We start from the raw sequence: 23,214 nt of genomic DNA on the forward strand, positions 1-23,214 counted from the left end.
CACAGATATAAGAGATAACTAGATTTATAAAGCGTCAATTCTTTGTATTGAAACCAGCGTACCCAGGGGCGTGGCCTAATTGGCTGTTTAATATTTAGTGAAAATGAAATATGTCACCCTTACTTTAGAGTTGAATATTATTTATTCCTTTTGTCACAGAACAAAACAAGACTGCTGGTACATGCGCGGACACGCTTGCGACGTTCCGCACACCCGGGTGTGCGCGGGCCACGCCCCCTTGCTACTAAGCGTTAGCTTTTAGCGTTGTCTGTTCTGTGGTATTCGCTATAAGCCATCAGACTGCGCCCTCTAGACGATGGCCAATCGTGTTGCTCCAACACGAAGTTCGTACTGATAAGCTGCAACGCGATTGGTCGGCGGGCGCGGCTAGCGCGGCTCACCTGCAGCAGGCGGCACTTGCTGACGGAGAGGTGCTTGAGGTGCGGCTGCATGCGCTCCTCGCCCAGCGCGAACGTGAAGGCCACCATGCAGAACACGGCCGCCTTGCGCACGGCGGAGTTCTGGTGGTCGGCCAGCTGCAAACAAGTTACAAGTTACATTACAAGTTAGCCCTTGACTACAATCTCACCTGATGGTAAGTGATGATGCAGTCTAAGATGGAAGCGGGCTAACTTGTTAGGAGGAGGAAGAAAATCTACATCCCTTTCGGTTTCTACACGGCATCGTACCGGAACGCTAAATCGCTTGGCGGTACGTCTTTGCCGGTAGGGTGGTAACTAGCCACGGCCGAAGCCTCCCACCAGCCAGACCTGGACAAATTAAGAAAATCTCAATCTGCCCAGCCGGGGATCGAACCCAGGACCTCCGTCTTGTAAATCCACCGCGCATACCACTGCGCCACGGAGGCCATCAAATTATGCAATACATCATCACCATCATGGCCTACTAAAGCCTAGCCCTCCCTCCATATAGAAGTGGGAATATGGAAACCCGCAACCCTGCCGCATGGTTGACGGTGTTGGCCTAATAATGTTAAATTAACGACCACCGTCACATGTTCATGATAATGACAGGGACCTTGGGCTTGACGTGCTCTCCGAGGCAAGGGTAGTAACACCATCAACTCTCCGGGCTGAGAATTTTAACTGAAAATTTCCAAGAAGAAAGAAAATTCCATCTTATAGCCCAACTCATGATCTGAATCCACATAGGCTAACTGCAACAACGCAGATCACATTGTTACAATCAAACAACTTAAATATCTATTGTTAGCCCGAAGCATATTTTTTTAAATCCACTTATGAAAAGTGGATTTAAAAAAATATGAGAAAACCAATGTTGAACAAAGGTTTCACAACATTTGTCAGGACAACTTAATTAACAAATCAAAATGTAATGTAACCAAAATAAGACCCTAGAATGGCAGAGAATGCCTTGAGTGAAGTCACGTACTTGTGAACGCTGTGTGCAGGGTTAAAAGATCCTTTGATTGTTAACAAACACTCCCCTTTTCCACTCAAGTCACTCTATTATAGACGGGGCTATAAAGAATTACACAACAAGAGATGTAGACGGCTCGAACGCTACAAGCACACTGAAGCTGACCATACGACGGGCGCTTTATATCGCAAGTCGTTCCCGCCAACCGATCGCTACCCCTCTCTAACTGCCTACTCTTTACGGAAACATGTCGCCCCACCTAGCGTCGGCACGAGCCAACACGAGATCGAGCGACGTCATATCTGTCTCAGACTACTATTTTTTACACTATAATATTAAAAACTCACATGTCCGACCCCCTCCATGAGCTGGCCGACGATGTCGTCGGTGAGCTCGTGCGGGCGCGCCTTGGCGACCTCGGTGGCCAGCTTGACAGCGCACAGAGACGTGGGGTAGCCGCGCGTGCGGATCACGGGCTTGAGCAGCGCCAGCACCTGCGGGGAGACATCGTCAACATCACAACAGCGCAGCGACATCATTCGTTAGTGATATTAACAACGAAGATTATGCTTATGGCATTTTGAAATCCCATAAGCATAAAGTTTAAATTCGAATAAGAGTGTAAAATTGTGATGGTTGGTCATCACGTGGACGTCGACTGTACGTAAGCCAAAAGGCCTACGCGGAATCAAAGTACTCCGAAAGGAGTGACCACGACACGAATTGTGCAAATTCATTTAGTGACTTTTAGTTCCATTTATTTTAGGATGCTTTTAAAGTAAGGAGATGCTTAAATTTGTTTGTGTACATGAATTTGGAGTTCAGTTGTTTATGGAATTGAGAGGTTAATATTTGAGTGACGTTTCATAGGAAGGGTACTCGTAGTAGAGTATCACTTTCAGACACTATTTGTGCCTTACCGTGTAAAACAACTGTCTATCCAACACAAGGGTGCAATGTGTGTGCACCCTTTACGGCGGCGATGTGCGGCATGCCCACGTCGACGGCGCGCATGACCTCCTTGCTGAGCGCGCCGTACGCGTTGATGAGCTTCAGCAGGATCAGGTCGAAGTACTCCAGCCACTGCGCGCGCGTCTCCGGCCGCCGGCACAGCCACACCACACCTTTACCGTGCCTACTCCTGACCACCACAGATGTGTACCTGCGGGGCGGGCAGCGCGGCGGCGATGTGCGGCATGCCCACGTCGACGGCGCGCATGACCTCCTTGCTGAGCGCGCCGTACGCGTTGATGAGCTTCAGCAGGATCAGGTCGAAGTACTCCAGCCACTGCGCGCGCGTCTCCGGCCGCCGGCACAGCCACACCACACCTTTACCGTGCCTACTCCTGACCACCACAGATGTGTACCTGCGGGGCGGGCAGCGCGGCGGCGATGTGCGGCATGCCCACGTCGACGGCGCGCATGACCTCCTTGCTGAGCGCGCCGTACGCGTTGATGAGCTTCAGCAGGATCAGGTCGAAGTACTCCAGCCACTGCGCGCGCGTCTCCGGCCGCCGGCACAGCCACACCAGCACCTTCACCGCCTCGGCGGCCGCGCGCTCGTTCGCGGTGCCCCAGCCTTGACAAACGTGCAAACTTTAGTAGATCTTGTCACAGTCTTCATGCAACGTAACGAAATTTGACACAAAGAATTTCACAAAAAACTTTTTTTTACGTTTATCATGTAAAAAAACGTTAAGTTTTCTAGTATTATTGTAAGTTTGTAACTTTGTGAATGCGTTACGGAAAGAGTATTCAAGCGATGCGTGCCATCTACAGTGTTTGTTATTTTAAACTACCAGTAGATGGCGTTCTTAGAAAACTTTGTAACAATCCCCTTATACACACTTCAAGTACCTGTTCGATGCAGTTATGCCTGAGGCTCATAGATGGCGTTTTGTTTTTTATTTTTGAAAGAAGTTTTATTTCACTCGTATGGTCTAAAGCACCACTCGATTTTGTCATTTCTCGTTTCATTCCGTTTAGTAGACAGACAGAAGCGACGTACGAGTTTGTTTTATAATATGAACAGACACACGTAGTCTCACCTGACGGCTGCTGGGCGTTGGCGGCGCTGTCGGCGTTCTCTTTGTCCGCAGCGCTCTCGTCCACGGACAGCGTGGCCAGCGCCACTCGAACTATGTTTCTGGAGAAAAAAAGGAGGATTTCAAATACCAGAAAATAAAGTAAAACTTCTTTCAAATAAAATAATATATTACAGAGAAACTTAAATAATAGTAGCAGTTTTAGCAAGCTAGCTAAGGCTAGCTAGTTAGCCTAGTGGATATGACCTCTGCCTCCGATTGCATGCGTACCTTCAACTTTTCAGTTGTGTACATTGGTGAAGGAAAAACATCGTGAGGAAACCTGTATACCACAGAATTTTCTTAATTCTCCGCGTGTGTTAAGTCTGCCAATCCGCATTGGGCCAGCGTGGTGGACTATTGACCTAACCCCTTTCATTCTGAGAGGTGACTCGAACTCAGCAGTGAGCCGAATATGGGTTGATAGTTGATAGGACGAAGCTCACTTGAAGTACTCCTGCGGCTTCTTGCAGTCGCCGTACTTCAGCACCTCGTGCGTGGCCAGCAGCAGCCGCTCCGTGTGCTCGGGCGCCGCGCTCGTCACCTCCAGCTTGCTGAGCGCCTCCAGCACCTCCACCTCGCGCAGACCAGCTGCGGACCAGACATATTGGCTGGTTATTTAGTTGTATACAGCCAGGGGAAGTTTGAAAGTGGCGCCAGTGAAAGAAAGTTCAAGTATCGGCCAAGTTTCTCGCTCATAGAACGGCTGATCTGAAAACAGCACTACTCTGCATGCAAGCTAAAAAGGAGATGACTCGCTATTGGATCTCACCTGTGGGGGGTGCAGACGAATTTCATTTTAGAAAAGAAAGCGCTGTGTAAGCTAAATGTGTAGTTAGTGTGGACGTGCAATGTACAATAGACTCCGGGGATTCGGGCACACTTTGCCGGGCGATCACAAATATATGCAAAATTAAATCATAACATTTTTCCTTTTCATGTTTTCATTACGTTTTTCCAATTATTATTATAAAAATTATATTTTGCATAGACAAAGAGTCAAACTATGAAAGAATTATTCGAAGAGAATGGCGATAAAAGTACAAACTTCTTACATTTGGTTATGATCATTCCATTCTCGTCCGTCTCGTACGGCTTCATCTTGTCGCGCGCGCACGAGTTGTAGTCGCTGCAAATGTTAAGAAAAGTCATTAATAAATCACTGTTGTTGAATATTATGCAGGACTCCAGCAAAATGGAGCAAATTATCCTGAGACAACAGATCCACAGGGTAGTGCAGTGACAGAGTGTACAGAACCTGCCAGGATGCCCAACTCACTATGCACTCCACCATGGTGGAATATTCTAGAAGTATTAGCCGTTGGTGCAAGCTAGAGATATCAGCCAACAACGCAGCTATATAAGCTAACAAAAACAATCCTCCATAGGGCGACGGAAGTGGCCCAAGAATATAGACCGCCAAGGGTGAGGCCTAGTTTCTAAACAATTTATTAACCGACTTCAAAAAGGAGGAGGTTCTCAATTCGGTCGGTATTTTTTTTTTTTTTTATATATGTACACCGATTACTCAAAGAGGCCATTTCTGACAGGACCACATGAAACTACACTGTCTGCAAAATCTAAATCTATAAGATATTTTCACATGGCTTGAATTAATACATCACCGCCTTAGCACCGCCTTCATACTGATCAACAGGTAGAACATATTATGATGTTATTTTTCGCTTTTTAGTTTAGTGATAACGTTTTTAGGTTTTGAAGTCGGTTGTATTTTTTTTATTAAAATTTTATATACAGGGTGATTCGGTCTTTAGTGCGGATATTTTTTTTCGTGGTTCTGTATCATTAATAGAATATAAATCTACAAACAGTTCGATACATTTTATGTAATTTTTTTTTTTAATTTATGTCTCTAAAATAACAAAATAATGTACATATTATTACTAAACAAGATATATTCAGCTTAAAAGTGATCTGGTGACGTTCTTTAGGTATCAAACGAAAATAAAATAAACGCACAATAGGGTGACCCTAAAATTCTGTTTAAAAGTAAATAACTTTAGCTAACGATAATTTTGTTATTTTTGAGTTAAAAAAAAAAAGAAAAAATACGTGATCATTAAATTTTGTTTATGTACAAAATATAAAAATATCCGCACTAAAAAAATTTTCTTCCTGTATATGTGAACTCCTCATCAGGGTCATCCGCAGTGACGCATAAACGGGAACAACTCGTGTCTAAAAGGAGAGTGTTTCGCGGTGCGTTAGTGTTTGTTCTTCGTAGGTCATCTACACTAATATTCCAAAGAGGAATATTAGTATTTGTATTATATAGATTTGTATTTTTGTATGTAACAAATAAACTTAAAAACTATTGGACCAATTTGAAAAATTCTTTCACCAGTAGAAAACCATGTTATCAGGCGACATAGGCTATTAGCATTATTTCCATTCCCATGGGAAAAGGAATTACGCGGGTGCATACGCGTGATTTTGCTAGTATATTATATAGCTCACCCGTGCTGCAAGTCGAGCCGGTTGTGCGGAGTGGGCGACGACTCCTTGGTGCTGCTGGCCTCCTCCGAGCTGTCGGCCGACGCGGCGCGCAGGATCAGCTCGCTGCCACACCCACGACACGTCATCATCATCATCATGGCTTGTGATAGCCCACTGCAGTAGACCAATAGCGGCCGAATCGAAAATATCACTGTCTTTTTGCAAGCGATATTTTCTATTCCGTTGCTATTGGTCGACATTGACTCATCACGCATCAATGCGTTTTGGCAGTTTGGACTCTGTATCAATCAATATCTATATATATAGTTTTTTTTCATCTATTTATGATATGATATTTTTATGGTAATGTAATATTATTTTCAAATTTAATTTATCAAGCGTCAGGTCGTATGACCTTTCGTAACGCTTCATAGCACATGGCCAACGGAGAGGGCGTCCCGTTCGCCGTATAGTAGGGCCAGTTCTATGAAGCATAACCAAAGGCTGCAAATTATCGTTAAAAGTTGAATATCTTAACGTGCCCTCTGGGCAAGTAACTCACGCGTTGTAGTGTCCGTTGGGCACGGGCGCGCCGTTCTGCCCTTTGGACAGTGTCGCGTCCGACATCTGACTGATGCCCGAGTCCTTGCTCGACATGTGGTTGCCGCATTCTGAAACAGTTGACAACATCACTACATACTCGTACAACGATCAGTTCTTTTGTTTAATTACATATTTAAATATATTAATAATTAATAAGTATATTCTGTATATATTTCTGTTGCTATTTAGGCAATAGTTTTCCACTGACCACAAGGTAGACGGAAACAAAAATACAATAACTTTAAAGATTAGTCTAGATTAGGCCTGAAGGGTGAACTATTATAGTTCACCCTTCAGGCCAACCGTGCGATTTCGTGCTATTTTTGAAAGGTAAGGGTTCGGAATTTCGCTTATACCTAACAAACAAACACTAAAAATGTTTGTTTTTGAGATTTTTGAAAATCTATTATTTGGATCAAAGGTTTAGTGAAATCAAAATTTTGTGAAGCCCTTTCATATGCCGCCTATTTCGTCCAAATCGGTAAAGCAGATCAAAAACGATAAGATGGTGACATACACACAGACAGATCATCATAAAATTAGTCTGGATAGCCTCAATACAATGATTCGAGATTCAATGAAAACTCGATTTCCGAAAAACAGGGAGACATCAATTACATCTGCCCTACTGAGTACCAATTTTTTTTTAATGCAATTTAGGCCAGCGCTTGACTACAATTAAGCCTGATGGTTAGCATTAATGCGGTCTAAGTTGGAGCGCGCTTACATAGAAGATGCCTATTCACTTTTGCTTTGAAGGTGTTTAAAGTATAGGTGTCAGGAAACACAAACGCCGGAAGGGCATTCCAAATTTTTGCTGTACGAATTAGAAATGTAGATACAAATCGTTTCGTACGAGTTGCCCGGACATCCACAATATATGGATGCCACCGTTCGCGACGTCTTGCTGTTCTGTGGTAGAAAGGAGAAGGAGGAACTAGGAGTGAAGTTCCTGAGCACACTCGCCAAAGTATATGCGGTAAAAAGCCGACAGACGAGCTACATCGCGACGATGTTGCAAAGTCTGCAATATCGCCTGTGTCAACGGTTCATTACCAATCAATTATTTCCGGAAAGTTAAAAGTATACATCATCATCTCCTTACCCTTATCCCACTTAAGTGGGGTCGGAAAAATATGTCAATCTTTTCCATTCGTCTCTATTACTCGTCAACTCATCATCCACTCTTTTTACACACATGTCCTCTTTCACACAATCCAACCATCTCTTCTTTGGCCTTCCTCTCCTCTTATTACCTTCCACTTGCACATTCAACATTTTTCTAGTAATATGACTTTCCTCTCTACGCATTACATGTCCATACCAAGCTAACCTTCTACTCCTCAATTTTTCTGTCACTGGCGCCACCTTCAGACTTCCTCTTATATACTCATTCCTTATTTTATCCATTCTTGTCACACCACACATCCATCTCAACATACGCATTTCGTTCACATGCATTCGTTTACTATCAGTCCCTTTCACCGCCCAACATTCTGATCCATACAGCACGACAGGTCTTACAACCATACAATCAAAATAAAAATCAGTGTGCTTTAAACAAACACGACTGAAGTAAAACTTCTTTCAAAAATAAAATTTCACATGAAAGAGAAACTTAAAAATTAGTAGCAACTATTAGCGCCATCTAAAATATCTCACCGGTGGCATGCTGCGCGGTGTAGGTGTGTATCTCGCTGGTCGTCTTCCTGATGCGTGAGTACACGTCCTCGGCCGTCGCGCAGTGCGGCGTCGCTCCGGCGCGCTGGGGACTGTCGCTGCCGGCTAACAAACGGTTGAAAAACAGTTATTTTGGCACTAGTAGAAATAAATAATAATATAAGCTAGACAGCAAAGTTATTGACTGCCGCGAGCGGGTATATAGTACCGATGAAGCTAAGGATTCTAAAATAGAATCCCAAACGAAGCGCAAGGATTCTACAAAAACGCCAACGCTCACTACGGTGAGGATCGCCTGTTATGTTCTATTCTATTACAAGTATTCTTATCTTATCTTCTTATACCACTGACGGTTTATACGCGGCGTCGTACCGAAACGTTAAATCACTGAATACACTTACTGCTGGAAGTCCTGCGCACGTGCTGCTGCACCACGCCGTTGACCAGGGCTTGTGTGTCGGCCGGCAGCTCCGACATCAGCGCCGTGAACTGACAACAAACGCATACGTGAGGCAGCTTGCACACTAGGCGACCACGACTATGACTACGATTACGGCCAGTTGTGAAGGGCTCAATTGTTGGGCTGCTGTTTATTCATCTAGTGCTCGCGGTTGGATGGACGCATTCAGCGTCACAGAACTATTACGCGTATAGTAAGCAATACATAATATTAAATAGAGCATAAGACGGTGTATTTTGTAGGATTCGTATGTTGCATGTCATCCGCAAAATTACTTGGTTAGTGCATAGCTACTATCGTATTTCGAAAATAAGTTTGTCTGGCTGCTGTGTTTTCATGGCTTACCCGTTAAACCGATTTAGACGTGGTTAGACCTTGGAGCAGAAGATAGGCTATATATAATCCCGCAAAAAACCATAGTTCCCGCGGGATTTGTGGCAGGCGTCCGCTATTGGGTAATAACTATCCAGTTAGATCAAAGATCAAAAAGACCAAAAATCATTTATATCAAGTAGGCTCAGTTTACAAGCACTTTTGACACGTCAGTTGACTATTTGTAAAGATTCTACCACCGGTTCGGAAGGCAGGTTCTGCTGAGAAGATACCGGCAAGAAACTCAACAGTTGCTCTTTTGAAAAAGTCAAACAGTATTATAGCATCCAGTAGGCCATCAGTTTGGCCCGTCGAGTATTACAAAGATGGCAGCACTCACGGGCACCGGGTTGCAGTCGTAGAGGCAGGAGAGCGCGCGGCGGGCGCACTGGCGCACGTCGCCGGCGCGCGGGTCGCCCGCCAGCGCCGACACCTTGGCCAGCGCGCGCCCCGCCACGTCCGTCGCGCCCCCTGCACACAATGGTTTTACTGTAGGGTTTGCCACCAAACAAGCCAAAATTCCGAAGCCGTCCCAAGAAGGCTCGCCGAGCCAGGAGACTTATAGGCGAAGACTCACCCCTTCTGAAAAAACTTCAAACCCTTGGTCATCGTAGGAAGGTTGCTAGTCTCTCGGTTTTTTACAGAATATATTTCGGAGAGTGTGCACAGGAGTTATTTGAGCTCGTACCACCGTCACCATTTTACCATCGCACTGCAAGACACCGGGTAGGTTTCCATCCCTACGTCATTGACATTCCTAGGACTCGTACGAAGCGATTTGCTTCTTCGTTTCTTATACGTATGGCTAGAGTATGGAACTCTCTCCCGAAGTCAGTGTTTCCTAATTCTTACAACTTGGGCATCTTTAAGATGAGAGTGAATAGGCAAGCGCGTATCACCTTAGGCCACATCTACACTTACCATCAGGTGAGATCGTGGTCAAGCGCTAGCTTATTTTGTATAAAAAAAAGAACATCGTAAACGCTAACTTGAGTGGCTCTCAAATTTAAGAAGTCGGACGCTCAAGATCAAAAAGGCAAAGTGGGCGAGATTATGCCGGAAAGCGGACTCTACGTAATGGTACCACGTTGAGGTGGCATTCCAATCATGGCGACTGCGACAGAGTCGAACGATCCACTTGCTTAAGGTAGCCTTCCGTTCTTGGCGACCGCGACCTGCGATCGCGCGACCCTCTGCTTAGTATGAATTTATATGGAGCACTAAACAAAGCCCGAGACCGCGTCGCGCGACGACTTTTGTTTAGTGCTCCATATATAATCATACTAGGCAGTGGGTTGTGCGACCCTGACGCGATCGCAGGTCGCGGTCAGAATCAACCAAAATCAGAAAGATACATTTACGCGGCGGATAGCAGCTACAAGGATTGTACTTTCTAACATCGACTTGTTATAGAGGAAACATCTTGAGCAGGTCCCAGAATTTGTGACCTTGGTTGTAGGTTTAAATCCCCTGACGACGTACGTCAACACTCACAGCTCACCGGGAGAAAACCCAAACGTCGACGAGTGGCATGGGAAGTTGCAAGGGAAGGAGGCAGAGATAGTGTAGCAACATTACATCTACATGCTCCTGGTCGTGCCAATTTCTAGTAACAAAAGACAGGATAATTGGAGCATCGCGATTAAGCACGAAAAGAGCAACTCATTAATGTGGCAGGCCATTATGTTCGACTACAAAACTATTGTTTGTCGCGAGTACTGAAGCAAAGGATTCTAGGATTTAAAATAAGAATGAAATCCTCAGCTAACAGAGGGATTCAACAGCAATATATCTCTCACGATAGCGAAAAATTTGTACAACATTCAGGAAAAATAATTCCAATCAATAATTTACAGCATTGGATCTATTCAAAAAAATTAAGCATTAAATTACATTGGGCGGTTTTATAAAAGTGGCCTATAATCACCATGAAAACACTCACCATGTAAAGCGACGGCCAAACTGTTGGGCGTGCAATAGTCGTGCGCCAAGTCCGCCAGGAACCTCAACGCCGCCGCTTTCGTCTTGGCCGTCGGCGCCGTAGCACCGTCTGCTAGAAACCTGAAACACATTTGTACTTTTTTTTATTATTCTTTACAAGTTAGCCCTTGACTACAATCTCACCTGATGGTAAGTGATGATGCAGTCTAAGATGGAAGCGGGCTAACTTGTTAGGAGGAGGATGAAAATCCACACCCCTTTCGGTTTCTACACGGCATCGTACCGGAACGCTAAATTGCTTGGCGGTACGTCTTTGCCGGTAGGGTGCTAACTAGCCACGGCCGAAACCTCCCACCAGCCAGACCTGGACAAATTAAGAAAATCTCAATCTGCCCAGCCGGGGATCGAACCCAGGACCTCCGTCTTGTAAATCCACCGCGCATACCACTGCGCCACGGAGGCCGTCAAAATCTTATATAATAACTCCGTTGTAGTTTTTAGAGAATACGCCTAAAACTGATGAAGTATTTTATTTTAAAGAAGGATATTGGTGGAAACCGTAATCCTGGATGTCTTACAACCCTTTTGAATCTTGTATACCTGCCACTTTTTCCTTGTCATATCGATACACCTGTTCCGAGACCCATATAAAGAGATGGATAGCCTCCAGTAGGCCTATTATGTGCACCACGACATATTTCGTAACGAAAAAAGAAGACAAATGTCGACCAATAGCTCTCGTACCATTAGATCGAAAGAGAGCTATATTTTAAGATTCACCCTTTCTTGAATCTATCAAGATGTTTCTATTATCGGTAATGTATAGCCACGATGTAAGACGAAATACCTGAATATGTTATGCAGCTGCAGCTCCGCGGGGAAGCACTCGTGGATGACGTCCAGTGTCTTCATGATCTTGCTCTGCACCGAGCCCAGGATGTCTGTGCCCAGTTTCATTAGTAATCTGTGAGGTAACACATATTCCTTAATTAATTAATTCATGGTAGGGGCTATATTTAGAGATTTATATTTTTTTTATAAATTTTAACAATGTAAATATACAACAATATATACAAAAAAATATTAAAATTGAATAAAAAGCATTCAAAATTCCCGATGCGGAACATTTGAGTACCCGTGTCCAGGGCTCCAGAGTGAGTAACCTCTCAACATGCGCCGTCTTAAAAATCACTTGTTACGAGTTCCTCGAGTACGGGTGCTTATAACATTCAATATTCATGTTATAATAAAAAGGAGGAGTTCGTACAAAAAACAAAATTCGCAATGGTTAAAGAAGTATGGAGAGAAGTATTATGAAAATTAAAAAAAATTCAGAAGATACGACATTCTACCATATATCAAAAAACCAAGGTTACAGATGCTCTTCAATACTCTCTAAAACAAAAATGGCGATGGGCAGGCCATGTAGCAAGGATGAGTGACGATCGTTGGACAACAAGACTGACATCGTGGTCAGGCCCCCCGGGTTACAGGCGAATTGGCCGACCACATAGTAGGTGGTCCGACGACATCGCAAAAATCGCTGGCAATACATGGGCTAAACTAGCCAAAGATCGGCAGAGATGGTCTGAACTGGAGGAGGCCTTCACCCTCTCCTAGAGGGATTCTTGTATTACTTGTATTACTAATCTGTCTATAATATTATATATTACTTGTAAGACAAGAAATAAAAGGCTTTTTTTTATTTAATAAAAAGGAGGTATTTGTACGTAGCTGTTGCAAATGTGATGGTATACATAATAGAGTATTTGATGACTTGAGTTCAGGTCTTTGTTAGGCAGCGTGAACACCGTCACGCTGCTAGTCGCGTTAGTGATTTTGTGCTATAATGTTTTAATGTTATTGATGTTGTAACAATTGGTGCTCTCTCACCTGAACATGAGCGTGTAGAGCCAGTCCCGCAGCTGGTTGGAGTGCACCAGCAGCAGCTCGCACACCGCGTCCAGCAGCAGCGAGAACACCTTGGTGTGCGCGTCCACGAACATCTTGTTGAGCAGCTCCGTCAGCCGCCTCAGCTGCTGCTCCGACAGCAGGCGACCGCTGTTCAGGTAGTTGGCCTGCGGACAAAGCCATCTCCATACAATTCATTCCCTACTTAGGACTGATCACCCAACTGAGCTGAGGGTCTTAAACTAAACCAGCTGTGGACACATCACCAACACTCGCGTGCACCACCACTCTTCGTCAGTGGTGACCACAAAACTTATCAATTTTCGACAGTCCGCCTTATGGTATCATTTTTTGGGGTAACTCTACTGATAAAGAAAGAGTGCTTAAGGCACAGAAAAAATGTATACGGGCTATTTGCCACCTAAAACCTAAGGATACATGTTTACCTCATTTAAAAAAATTAAAAATTATGACTAGTCCTTGTCTGTATATATATGAAGTTGTTGTATTCATCAAATCAAATGAAAACCTTTTCATATTCTCTAACAATCCTAGAAGACTATAAAATTAATTACATAAAGCATTCATCTGCGCAATTTAATAAAAGTATTTTGCATATGGCGCCAAAAATCTATAACAACTTGCCACAACAGCTGTCAACCAGAAGCATAAGCAAACCTACACTTAAAGAAAATCTTAAAAAGTTTCTAATAGAAAAATGTTACTACTCCATAGAAGAGTACTTTGCTGATGCTTCAAAAAAATAGTATTAATTATATTTCTTTTAAACTTAATGTCATTTTATTTTTAATTTAATTAAATAAACAATAATTTGTATACCTATTAATGGTGAAACATTGTTATCTAATACATAAGAACATCTTTGTATAACTAAATGCAATGTTTCTTGCAAATAAATGATTCTTATTCTTCTTATTCTTATTCTTACGTCGTTCTATAATAATAATTGGCGTCTTTGACGACAGACGTCCATTTTGGACACAATGACGCAAGGAAGTGGCAGACTCACCAAGTAGGTGAGGCCATCTTTGCGCTCGGTCCAGTGCGTGCAGGCGCACAGCTCGATGATGTCGTCGGGCGGCGGCGGCGGCGGCGGCGAGCTCTCCCAGCCCAGCCGCGAGCCCGACCACGACGCGCTCTGCAACAGACGCCCACTTCGTTATAGCTTAGCATCTCAGACCAATTATTGTATAGGACGTGCCTCGCTAGATGTTACTTTTCTGTCAAAGTATATGATCAACGATCTAATGCGATTATAAAAATTGTCTCCATATAATCGGTGTTAAATAGTTGTAATCGTGTTCATTGGTTAAAGAGCTCCGTAAAATACCTTTTTGTGTAATTGAATTGTGTAAGAATCGGTCAAAAACTTCTAGTTTAGTACAAGATATATACCAAATCTAAGCTCGTTTTCCTCAGAAAATGACAGACAATTTTGTTCGTGACTATGAGTGCGATACAGATCCTTCTATAATTGGTCTGAGCTTAGCATACAAGCTTCAGCGGAAAATACCCTCATAACCAGATCTCAGGGACTGAGGAATTTCTCAGGGCCTGAAGACAAAAGCCTTTTTTTTTTTTCTTTACAAGTTAGCCCTTGACTACAATCTCACCTGATGGGAAGTGATGATGCAGTCTAAGATGGAAGCGGGCTAACTTGTTAAGAGGAGGATGAAAATCCACACACCTTTCTGTTTCTACACGATATTATACCGGAACGCTAAATCGCTTGGCGGTACGTCTTTGCCGGTAGGGTGGTAACTAGCCACGGCCGAAGCCTCCCACCAGCCAGACCTGGACAAATTAAGAAAATCTCAATCTGCCCAGCCGGGGATCGAACCCAGGACCTCCGTTTTGTAAATCCACCGCGCATACCACTGCGCCACGGAGGCCGTCAAACAGTGCTATGGTTCCGAGACTTGGTCGCTAACTATGGGCCTCATATGAAGACTCAGTCACACAGCGGGCGATGGAACGAGCTATGTTAGGAGTATCTCTGCGTGATCGAATCAGAAATGAGGAGATCCGCAGTAGAACAAAACTCACCGACATAGCTCAACGAGTTGCGAAGTAGAAGTGGCAATGGACGGGGCACACAGTTCGAAAAACCGATGTACGTTGGGGTCCCAAGGTGTTGGAATGGCAACCCCGCACTAAAAAACGCAGTGTTGGACGATCCCTCTCCACGTGGACTGAGGAGATCAAACGAGTCACAGGTATTCGCTGGATGCAGGTGGCTCAGTATCGTGATGTTTGGAAGTACCTACAAAAGGCCTATGTCCTGCAGTGGACGTCCGTCGGCTGATATGATGATGATGATGAACCAGATTCACATCTATACTAGAGCCCCAGGCGGTATAAACCTTAAAAGGTATAAAACAAACGTAATTTTTTCACTTTTACGTATTTGTACAATAAAAATAGCCGTGATAGCCCAGTGGATATGACCTCTGCCTCCGATTCCGGAGGGTGTGGGTTCGAATCCGGTCCGGGGCATGCACCTCCAACTTTTCAGTTGTGTGCATTTTAAGAAATTAATTATCACGTGTCTCAAACGGTGAAGGAAAACATCGTGAGGAAAACTGCATACCAGAGAATTACCTTAATCCTCTGCGTGTGTGAAGTCTGCCAATCCGCATTGGGCCAGCGTGGTGGACTATTGGCCTAACCCCTCTCATTCTGAGAGGAGACTCGAGCTCAGCAGTGAGCCGAATATGGGTTGATGACGACGACAATAAAAATAACACTTGCATTTGGAAACTGAACTCAACCGTCCAATATGTAATATGAAAGAAAAATATCTTAAATTAAAAGATAAAATTTAATTTTGATGACTACAAGTACATACAACCACAACGCGAGAGCGTAATTTCCGGAACGTCGTTATTGGACGACAATGTGTCATTGTCTTCTCGAGATATGCGCGCATCTTCGACCTACAGAAGGGTCCCAGAACAGAACAGAACAGAACAGAACAGAACAGAACAGAAGAGAAGAGAAGAAGCCTTACATCGTGTCTGCGGTAGGAGTCGAGACTGCGCTCGGAGCAGACGCTGGACGCCTCCGAGTCGTCGTCGCGGCGCCCCTCGCACGCCGAGCTGTCTTCAGGGCTCTGAAATGTTAATATGTGGCTATAATTTTATGGAATAATAATATATGAAAATAGTTTTTTCACTACTCTTGCTCAAAAACATTGTCATATTACCACTCCACAGCGGGGCTAAATAAGCATATTAGCCTCTAGGGGCTAAAGTAATTTTGTTTTGTGTAAAACGCGGGGCTAAACCCATTATAAACTCGGTTTCTATTTAGGCGGCCTAAAAATACCTCGTTTAAAATGGGTTTTTTAGCCCCTTGTATAACAATCTACTATTTTTTTGTGGATATAGCCAAGTCAAGTAAAGCCCGCTTCCATCTTAGACTGCATCATCACTTACTATCTGGTGACAATGTAGTCAAGGGCTAACTTGTAAAGAATAAAAAAAAAAAAAAAAAACCTTGCTAAGAATAAAAAAAAAAAATAAAAAACCTTGCTAAAAATTATAAAAAAAGGGTATATGAGGGTACAAATAATAGTCTTCTTCTGTGGGCTTCTCTCGCCCATTTCATAATAATATCTACTTCTACTATTTGGTTCTGTATATATATTTTATTAGCATTCATAATACATTCATAATTTCATAGGCACATAATTATCTAGTATAAAATAAATTCATCCTTATATAAAATTCATAAAATAAGTTTCAAACATGTATTATATTTCATATATATTGTATTTCATGTAAATAGTTTACTTTATTATGTAGTATTTAAAATATTAGCGCGCGGCATTAGTGTGCGTAATTTGTATGAGGCGACACACACTCGCGCAAGCCGCGAGCGGTACGCGGCCGATCGCCCGCCGCCCGGCTACACTCCGCACGAGTACCTACTCTCTGCTGCAGTCGGCGACAATTTAATCGCGAACGACTTAGCTATACTGTGAGATTAATTAGCCGTATAAAACCTTTGTCTTTAATATTACTTCCGTATTTGTGAACTCTTATACTATATCCGTGCCTGTGAAATAAACTCTTTTATCGTGCCTACCGCTATCATTTCTCGTTTCTTCTTAACTTCTACAGGACTTTCTTTCCAACCTATATAATAGGGCAACTCATCTTCCCTATACTTCCACATACCCTGAGCGCCGCCTCCGCGTCCCTGGTCTGCTGCAGCAGGCGCAGCGTGGCGGCGGGCGCGCGCTGCGGCCGCTCCACGGACTCGCGGCGCCGCACGCCGCCCGCCACACTGCTCGACCGCCCGCTCCTACAACGGAGATTATATTACGTCACTTCATTCTTAAGATATCATTTTACCATGTAGTATCCTTTATCTTACAAGCAACTAAATATTCCACGATAAAAAGATCACGAGAAAATATTCGTCTTCTTATCGCGATATGTACCCGTTTAAATAACATTCATAATGAACAACCACGAAATAAGTTTGAAATCATTAACAAAATATTCTCCCACTTCACCTGTTTACTCATGTCTGTTTGGTTATGTTTACCTTATTTTGTTTAGAGATTAAAATATATTCTAACAATAATCTATTTCGGCATAGGTTAGGTTAGGTTAGGGTATTATATCTTCGAATGAAGCGACTCACATAATTATAATAGAACTTCACTTACGGGTAAGTTCGTTTAATCACTAATTAAATTTCATCGCTTCATTCTTGAGATATTATTTTATCAAGTAGTTTCCTTTAACTTACAAGCAACAACGCACGCTTCAGAGATTCTTTTTCTTGAACCGCTATGGGATAAACGCGCGTTAGATTTTTGTCAACCAAACCTGCACTCAGGGCTTTCCGAGTCGCGCAGGATGTAATCCACGATGTGTGCGGCGCCGAGAGCTCAGCTTATTGCGGTCTTGTCGACTATGACTATGATAAGCATTAGTTGCGTCCTTCCAAAAGTTCTCTAACACTTTGATACACCGCGCTTACGTCATAGCGCGTACCTGCGCGCCATTCGGCGACCGGGCCTCAATCGATTTAAAACCTTATTTTGAATGTAATAGAGACCACTTTAGCACTAACAAGTTCATTGAATTACAACCCTTGTTAAATTTCCAGAGGATTTGAATGAAGAACACGGTCAATCTTGTTCATTATTATAGTTGCCAAAAAATACCCGCCGTCAGTATTTGTGTAACGTCTTTTTTCCAAACTGTCGGTAATTGACTGTGTGGTAATTGAATGTGAACATTCAACAGAAGCTGTGGGACGGTACCTGGTGGGGCTGGTCTCCCGGGAGCCGGCCAGCGAGCGCGGGATGCCCGAGGGGCGGCGGCGCGCGCTGGTGAGCGACACGGGCCCGCTGCGGGACGACGGCGACGACGACCTGGACGTCGCTGTGGACAAATACACGTGACAAACTGAACTTAACTCCTGAGCCGAGTTCAAACAGGCTGAAACCCAGAGATTTAAAAGCCAATTAAAAAAAATAGTAGCAAATTTTAATAAACGATACATGTCGTCGACATTTGGGAACTTATGTGTATTTAACCCTTTCAAATTACAGTATATCTATATTTAGATCATTATATCAGACAAAATGACAGTCAAGCGTGAACCGGGCCTTAAATAGGTGTACAACTCACGTTGTGATTGTGAGACGCCGGGTCGAGATCGGGATCGGCCGACCGCTCGCTCCGGACTCGGCGGCACCGCCGCGCTCACTGGCGACCGCTTGGCGCGAGCTGGGGACATTTACAAATGTTCACAATTGGTCAAAACTGTTCACAAATGGTCAAACACGTTCACAAATTGTCAAACATATTTTCAAAAAAATCTTCATGTACATTATCTTGATGTATGTGGCACAGTAGGCCTAACAACCTATGACACATCTCATGAAAATAAATAGGCAAATGTCAACTATTAGCGGCGCAACCGGAAATAACGCTCTGTTACACTGCGTTGGGGCAAAAGAGATGGGACAAGGACAAATCGCCGCCATTTTTTCTATTTCTCATTACGAAATGTGTCGTTGGCTGCATGCTAAGCCTACTAGTCAATACGGTTGCTCCTCCAATCTTAGAGTTCGATGGGTAACAAAATAACGAGGTTGGAGGAAATTATCAACGTATTACTTGCTCTCCGAGTCACTGGAAACCAAATGAATGAATGCTTTTTACGTATATATATATTAATTATTAAAATAACTAACAAATTATCGTAAATACCTTGCTGAGCTATTTCCCCTTCTTCAGTTGGCATGCAAAATAAAATCATTGAATAGTTTACCTAACACATATATTTTTTTCATTATGTATTTTACCCATAATTAATGGATCAAACTTAACCGGAATAATATAACCAAATAATCTTTCACTAATTTTATTAGTTTAAAAGAAACTATCATGGTCCATGTAACACAGCCTGGTGGCAGATGGACGAACAACAGTGTGACAGTACTAGGGTCCCATTTCACCGTTAGGGTACTCACGCAAGCTGGCGGTGCCGGCGGCGACCTTGGAGCGCGCCAGGTGCGAGTAGAGGGCGCGGGCGCGCGCGCGCTGCGCCGCCGCCGCGTCCAGCGCCGACACCGAGCGCGCCGCGCCGCCGCCCGGCGACCGCTCTGCCGACACAGATTCATACATACACATCGTCATAACCTTTGACTATGTGGACTATGGACTTGTTTCACACCCAAATTCGCCAGCAAAAAAGTCTGTCGTTTTTTGAGGGGGACGAGGTAAACACACACATCGAAAACATTTAACATTATTAAATATTAAATATATTATGTGTCTAAAATCAAATCAAAAATTCATTTATTTCAAGTAGACTCAGTATACAAGCACTTTTGATACGTCAGTTAACTATTTGTAAAGATTCTACCACCGGTTCGGAAGGCAGATTCTGCTGAGAAGAAACCGGCAAGAAACTCAACAGTTGCTCTTTTTAAAAAAAATCATACAATAATATTATAATTACAATTTATGACAACATTACAATTTCTTATAGTTTTACTTCCTGTGTGAAGGTGGAAGCTGATCCAACGGCCTCCAAGCAACTTTGTCGTTAAGGAACTCATCAATAGTGTAGTAACCTCGACTAAGCAAATGTTTTTTAACACATTGCTTAAAGTTATGCATTGGCAGGTCCATCACAGTCTTGGGAATCTTGTTATAGAAGTGTACACCCAAACCTACAAAAGATTTTTTTACTCTTTGGAGACGATATGCAGAAATAACTAACTTATGCCCGTGTCTAGTAAGACGTGGGTTTAGAACTCCTTTTCGTTTGTACAAATTAATATTTTGTCTTACATATACTATACTGTTATATATATATTGACAGGCTACTGTTAGTATACCTATTTCTTTAAACTTTTGAAGAAGGGACTCGCGTGACTTTAATTTATATATTGCACGAACTGCTCTTTTCTGAAGTACAAATATGGAATGTATATCAGCAGCCTTGCCCCACAACAAAATACCGTAAGACATTACGCTGTGAAACTATCATATACTACACACAATTATATATTTGACTCGCAATACACTCACGCGTAATTTTTATACAGACTAACCAACACATCGCTTAAACTATCCACAGAATATATACATAGAATGTTCGATTACTTGATTTTTTGCTGTTCCGTCAAAAGAATCGATTCTTTTAAGAAATTGTTTTCAATCTGATAAAATGATGGTAGAAATACTTACAAATGTAACGTTACTCTATCTTTTACTAAACTACAAGTTTTTGCTATTCAACTACACAAACCGGCATTTTTAGGGAGCTCTTTACACGACGAAAACGATTACAACAATGAAACATCGATTCTATAGCAATAGTTTTTATAAACGCGTTAGATCATTGATTTTTGATCTTTGCCAGAGGAGTAACGGCCAGCGAGGCAGGTCCTGTTATTAATGGTCGAAGTTCACAACCCATGGTCGGCGCACTGTTGCACACGAGTCTCCTCTTAGAATGAGAGTCCATATACTAACAGTCCACCACGCTGGTCCAACGCGGATTGGCAGACTTCACACACCTAGAGAAATTAAGAAAATTCTCAGGTATGTAGATTTCCTCACGATGTTTTTCTTTCATCGTTTAAGACAAAGTCGGAAAGTTGGAAAAAACACTGTAGACTTAAGATGTAAATACGTATTTTGTATCTTGTATCTGTATTTCAGATACTTTTTATAAATCACATCTCTGCTCTTCACTATATATGTCGTTCACTCATGTTAAGCCTACAGGTTTATTTAGAGAAAAACATTGATAATAATTGTTTAAACCTCTCATAGCGACAGGTATGTGCGATATGGGAGGTCTCTCCTGTGAGGCCCTTCTTCTCCTCAGGGAGTTAGTTCTACTTATCCCGCTGACCAGGTTCTCTGTTGAGGCTTTACATGCCAATAACATTAACCAATAAGAAATAAAGTTCAAATTACCAATCCCATGGAAGCGTGAAAGAGAAAATCAAAGAATTGTAATTTCATTTACTTTATATGAATATTATTTGAATTTTTTGACTATTTCAATAACCACTTTGAATTTCGAAAATTTCATGAAAATTTCATCTAAATATCATTGCTGCAATAAGTTCATACTTTTATTGTGGAACCATATATTTAATTGTATTAGAAATCAGTGACAGCAGCAAACGGTTGGTCACATATAACAACATATTCACTCACCAGAAACACTTGCCGAGGGACTCCTGGGACTAGTTATATTTCGTCTTTCTGAAAATTTAAAACCATTTTTTTTCAATTTACATAACTAACACACGAAAATTCCTTAACAAATTCATCTCTACTGACTTTACAATGATGAAAGATTTGATTGATCGTTTATTTTCGTTCAGTACCTCATATGGTCTTTGTTGATGTAGTTTGTTAAGCTATAAAACCGGCATTTTTAGAAAGCTCTTTCTAATAAAAATGCCAGTTTAACATTTTAAAAACACAACGAAAACGATTACAAGCATGTGACAAAAACAGTTTTTATAAACGCATTAAATCGATGATCTTATCTGACAGAGGCTAATGTCTAGCAAGTCAGGTCCCGATCTAATCGTTCTGAGACCGGCACTGACCGGTGGCGATGTGGTGCAGACTGTCGAGCGAGCCGAGCCGCTCGCGCTCGATCTGCTTCTGCGCCGCCGAGTCGAGGCGCGCGAACAGCTGCTCCGCGTCCGACGGGTAGTGGCGCTTGTACGCGAAGTACGCTCTGTGGACACAATATTCATCTTACAAGTTGATACAATTGATAGATCAAAACTATCTCAAGGTGAGTAATATTTGATGTGCCTGAAGTAACCTTACTTTATAGGAACTAGAACAGCTATAAATACAACATGTGGACTGTTCACAATTTGTTTTCTAATGTTTGGTTTAGCTAGCGTATTCCAAAAAAAATAATGTTCTTAGTGTGTGCATGCATTTAGTTGATTGTACCAGCAGCCTACATACTTTCTGCCGTAGTTCCTGGCGGCGCTGTCGGCGTCGGTGCACGCCCGGCGGATCGCGTCGCGGATGACTGCCTGCTGCTTCTCTATGCTCGGCGTACTCCACTTCTCCAAGAGCAATACCAGCACTTCACTGAAATACAAAAGGATTATAATACTTTTTCTTGATTATCATTTCGTATGCGTACATCTATCTAGTAGCTGCCGCATAATGTAGGATTTTGTTATTATGACACAAGAAACCCGCAGACTCGCTCACAAATAAATTAATTGTTAGCCTTTTTAAACTACATCATCATCATTATTACCAGACAATGCATGTCTGTCGGTCATTGACTTTCTGCAAGAATTTCCGAACACCATGGTCTCCGCCTGCATCTAGCGCTCCTCGTAACCCATTTGATGTCATCAGTCCACCTAGTGGGGGTTTGACCAAACTGCGCTCTCTGGTGCAGATGTTAGTTGTTATGCAGTGTCAGTTGATAGACAGCATGCGTACTCACCACAGGGTGGCGCGTATCTCTTTACTCTTGTGCGTGGTGAGGTTGGTCGCGAGTGCGGGCACGAGGCGCGGCGAGTGCACGTGCGTGACGATGTAGCGCACGCACACGGTGCCCGCCGACGATATCACCTGCGTGCAGTACAAAACAATTGGTTTAAAATAGTGTAGTGGTTATCATTATTTTTAATCCACCACAAGGCACAAGTCTCTTTTCCGATAAAATGTGACTTGTCAGGTAGTAGCGACAGTGCAATTATCATTCTATTGTGGTAGAGGAAACACCTCGAGCAGGTCCCAGGAC

General features: G+C 43.0%; 1 protein-coding gene across 4 annotated transcripts in view; it reads right to left on the reverse strand.

Moving 5' to 3' along the window:
* The window catches only part of LOC112043866 (CLIP-associating protein), a 58,728-nt gene that overhangs the window by 13,344 nt on the left and 22,170 nt on the right, over nucleotides 1–23,214 (reverse strand). For 2 of the 4 annotated variants that reach the window (XM_052886886.1, XM_052886887.1), the window contains exons 13-34: nucleotides 22,915–23,042; nucleotides 22,416–22,544; nucleotides 22,040–22,173; nucleotides 21,639–21,686; nucleotides 19,430–19,561; nucleotides 18,582–18,680; nucleotides 18,212–18,332; nucleotides 17,112–17,238; nucleotides 15,941–16,042; nucleotides 13,940–14,068; nucleotides 12,892–13,076; nucleotides 11,846–11,962; nucleotides 11,000–11,118; nucleotides 9,398–9,528; nucleotides 8,627–8,714; nucleotides 8,208–8,330; nucleotides 6,505–6,613; nucleotides 5,964–6,065; nucleotides 4,541–4,614; nucleotides 3,932–4,076; nucleotides 3,450–3,547; nucleotides 2,667–2,980 (exon numbers count right to left, since the gene is read on the reverse strand). In XM_052886886.1, coding sequence (XP_052742846.1) covers nucleotides 2,742–2,980; nucleotides 3,450–3,547; nucleotides 3,932–4,076; nucleotides 4,541–4,614; nucleotides 5,964–6,065; nucleotides 6,505–6,613; nucleotides 8,208–8,330; nucleotides 8,627–8,714; nucleotides 9,398–9,528; nucleotides 11,000–11,118; nucleotides 11,846–11,962; nucleotides 12,892–13,076; nucleotides 13,940–14,068; nucleotides 15,941–16,042; nucleotides 17,112–17,238; nucleotides 18,212–18,332; nucleotides 18,582–18,680; nucleotides 19,430–19,561; nucleotides 21,639–21,686; nucleotides 22,040–22,173; nucleotides 22,416–22,544; nucleotides 22,915–23,042 — 2,679 coding nt within the window. In that variant the 3' untranslated portion in view covers nucleotides 2,667–2,741. Of the gene's footprint in view, nucleotides 1–401; nucleotides 537–1,748; nucleotides 1,896–2,665; nucleotides 2,981–3,449; nucleotides 3,548–3,931; nucleotides 4,077–4,540; nucleotides 4,615–5,963; nucleotides 6,066–6,504; nucleotides 6,614–8,207; nucleotides 8,331–8,626; nucleotides 8,715–9,397; nucleotides 9,529–10,999; nucleotides 11,119–11,845; nucleotides 11,963–12,891; nucleotides 13,077–13,939; nucleotides 14,069–15,940; nucleotides 16,043–17,111; nucleotides 17,239–18,211; nucleotides 18,333–18,581; nucleotides 18,681–19,429; nucleotides 19,562–21,638; nucleotides 21,687–22,039; nucleotides 22,174–22,415; nucleotides 22,545–22,914; nucleotides 23,043–23,214 lie in introns of those variants that run through there. The other 2 variants (XM_052886889.1, XM_052886888.1) reach the window with 2 other exon arrangements.

This window comes from Bicyclus anynana, chromosome 18 (assembly GCF_947172395.1).
Source record: "Bicyclus anynana chromosome 18, ilBicAnyn1.1, whole genome shotgun sequence".
NCBI lineage: Eukaryota > Metazoa > Arthropoda > Insecta > Lepidoptera > Nymphalidae > Bicyclus > Bicyclus anynana.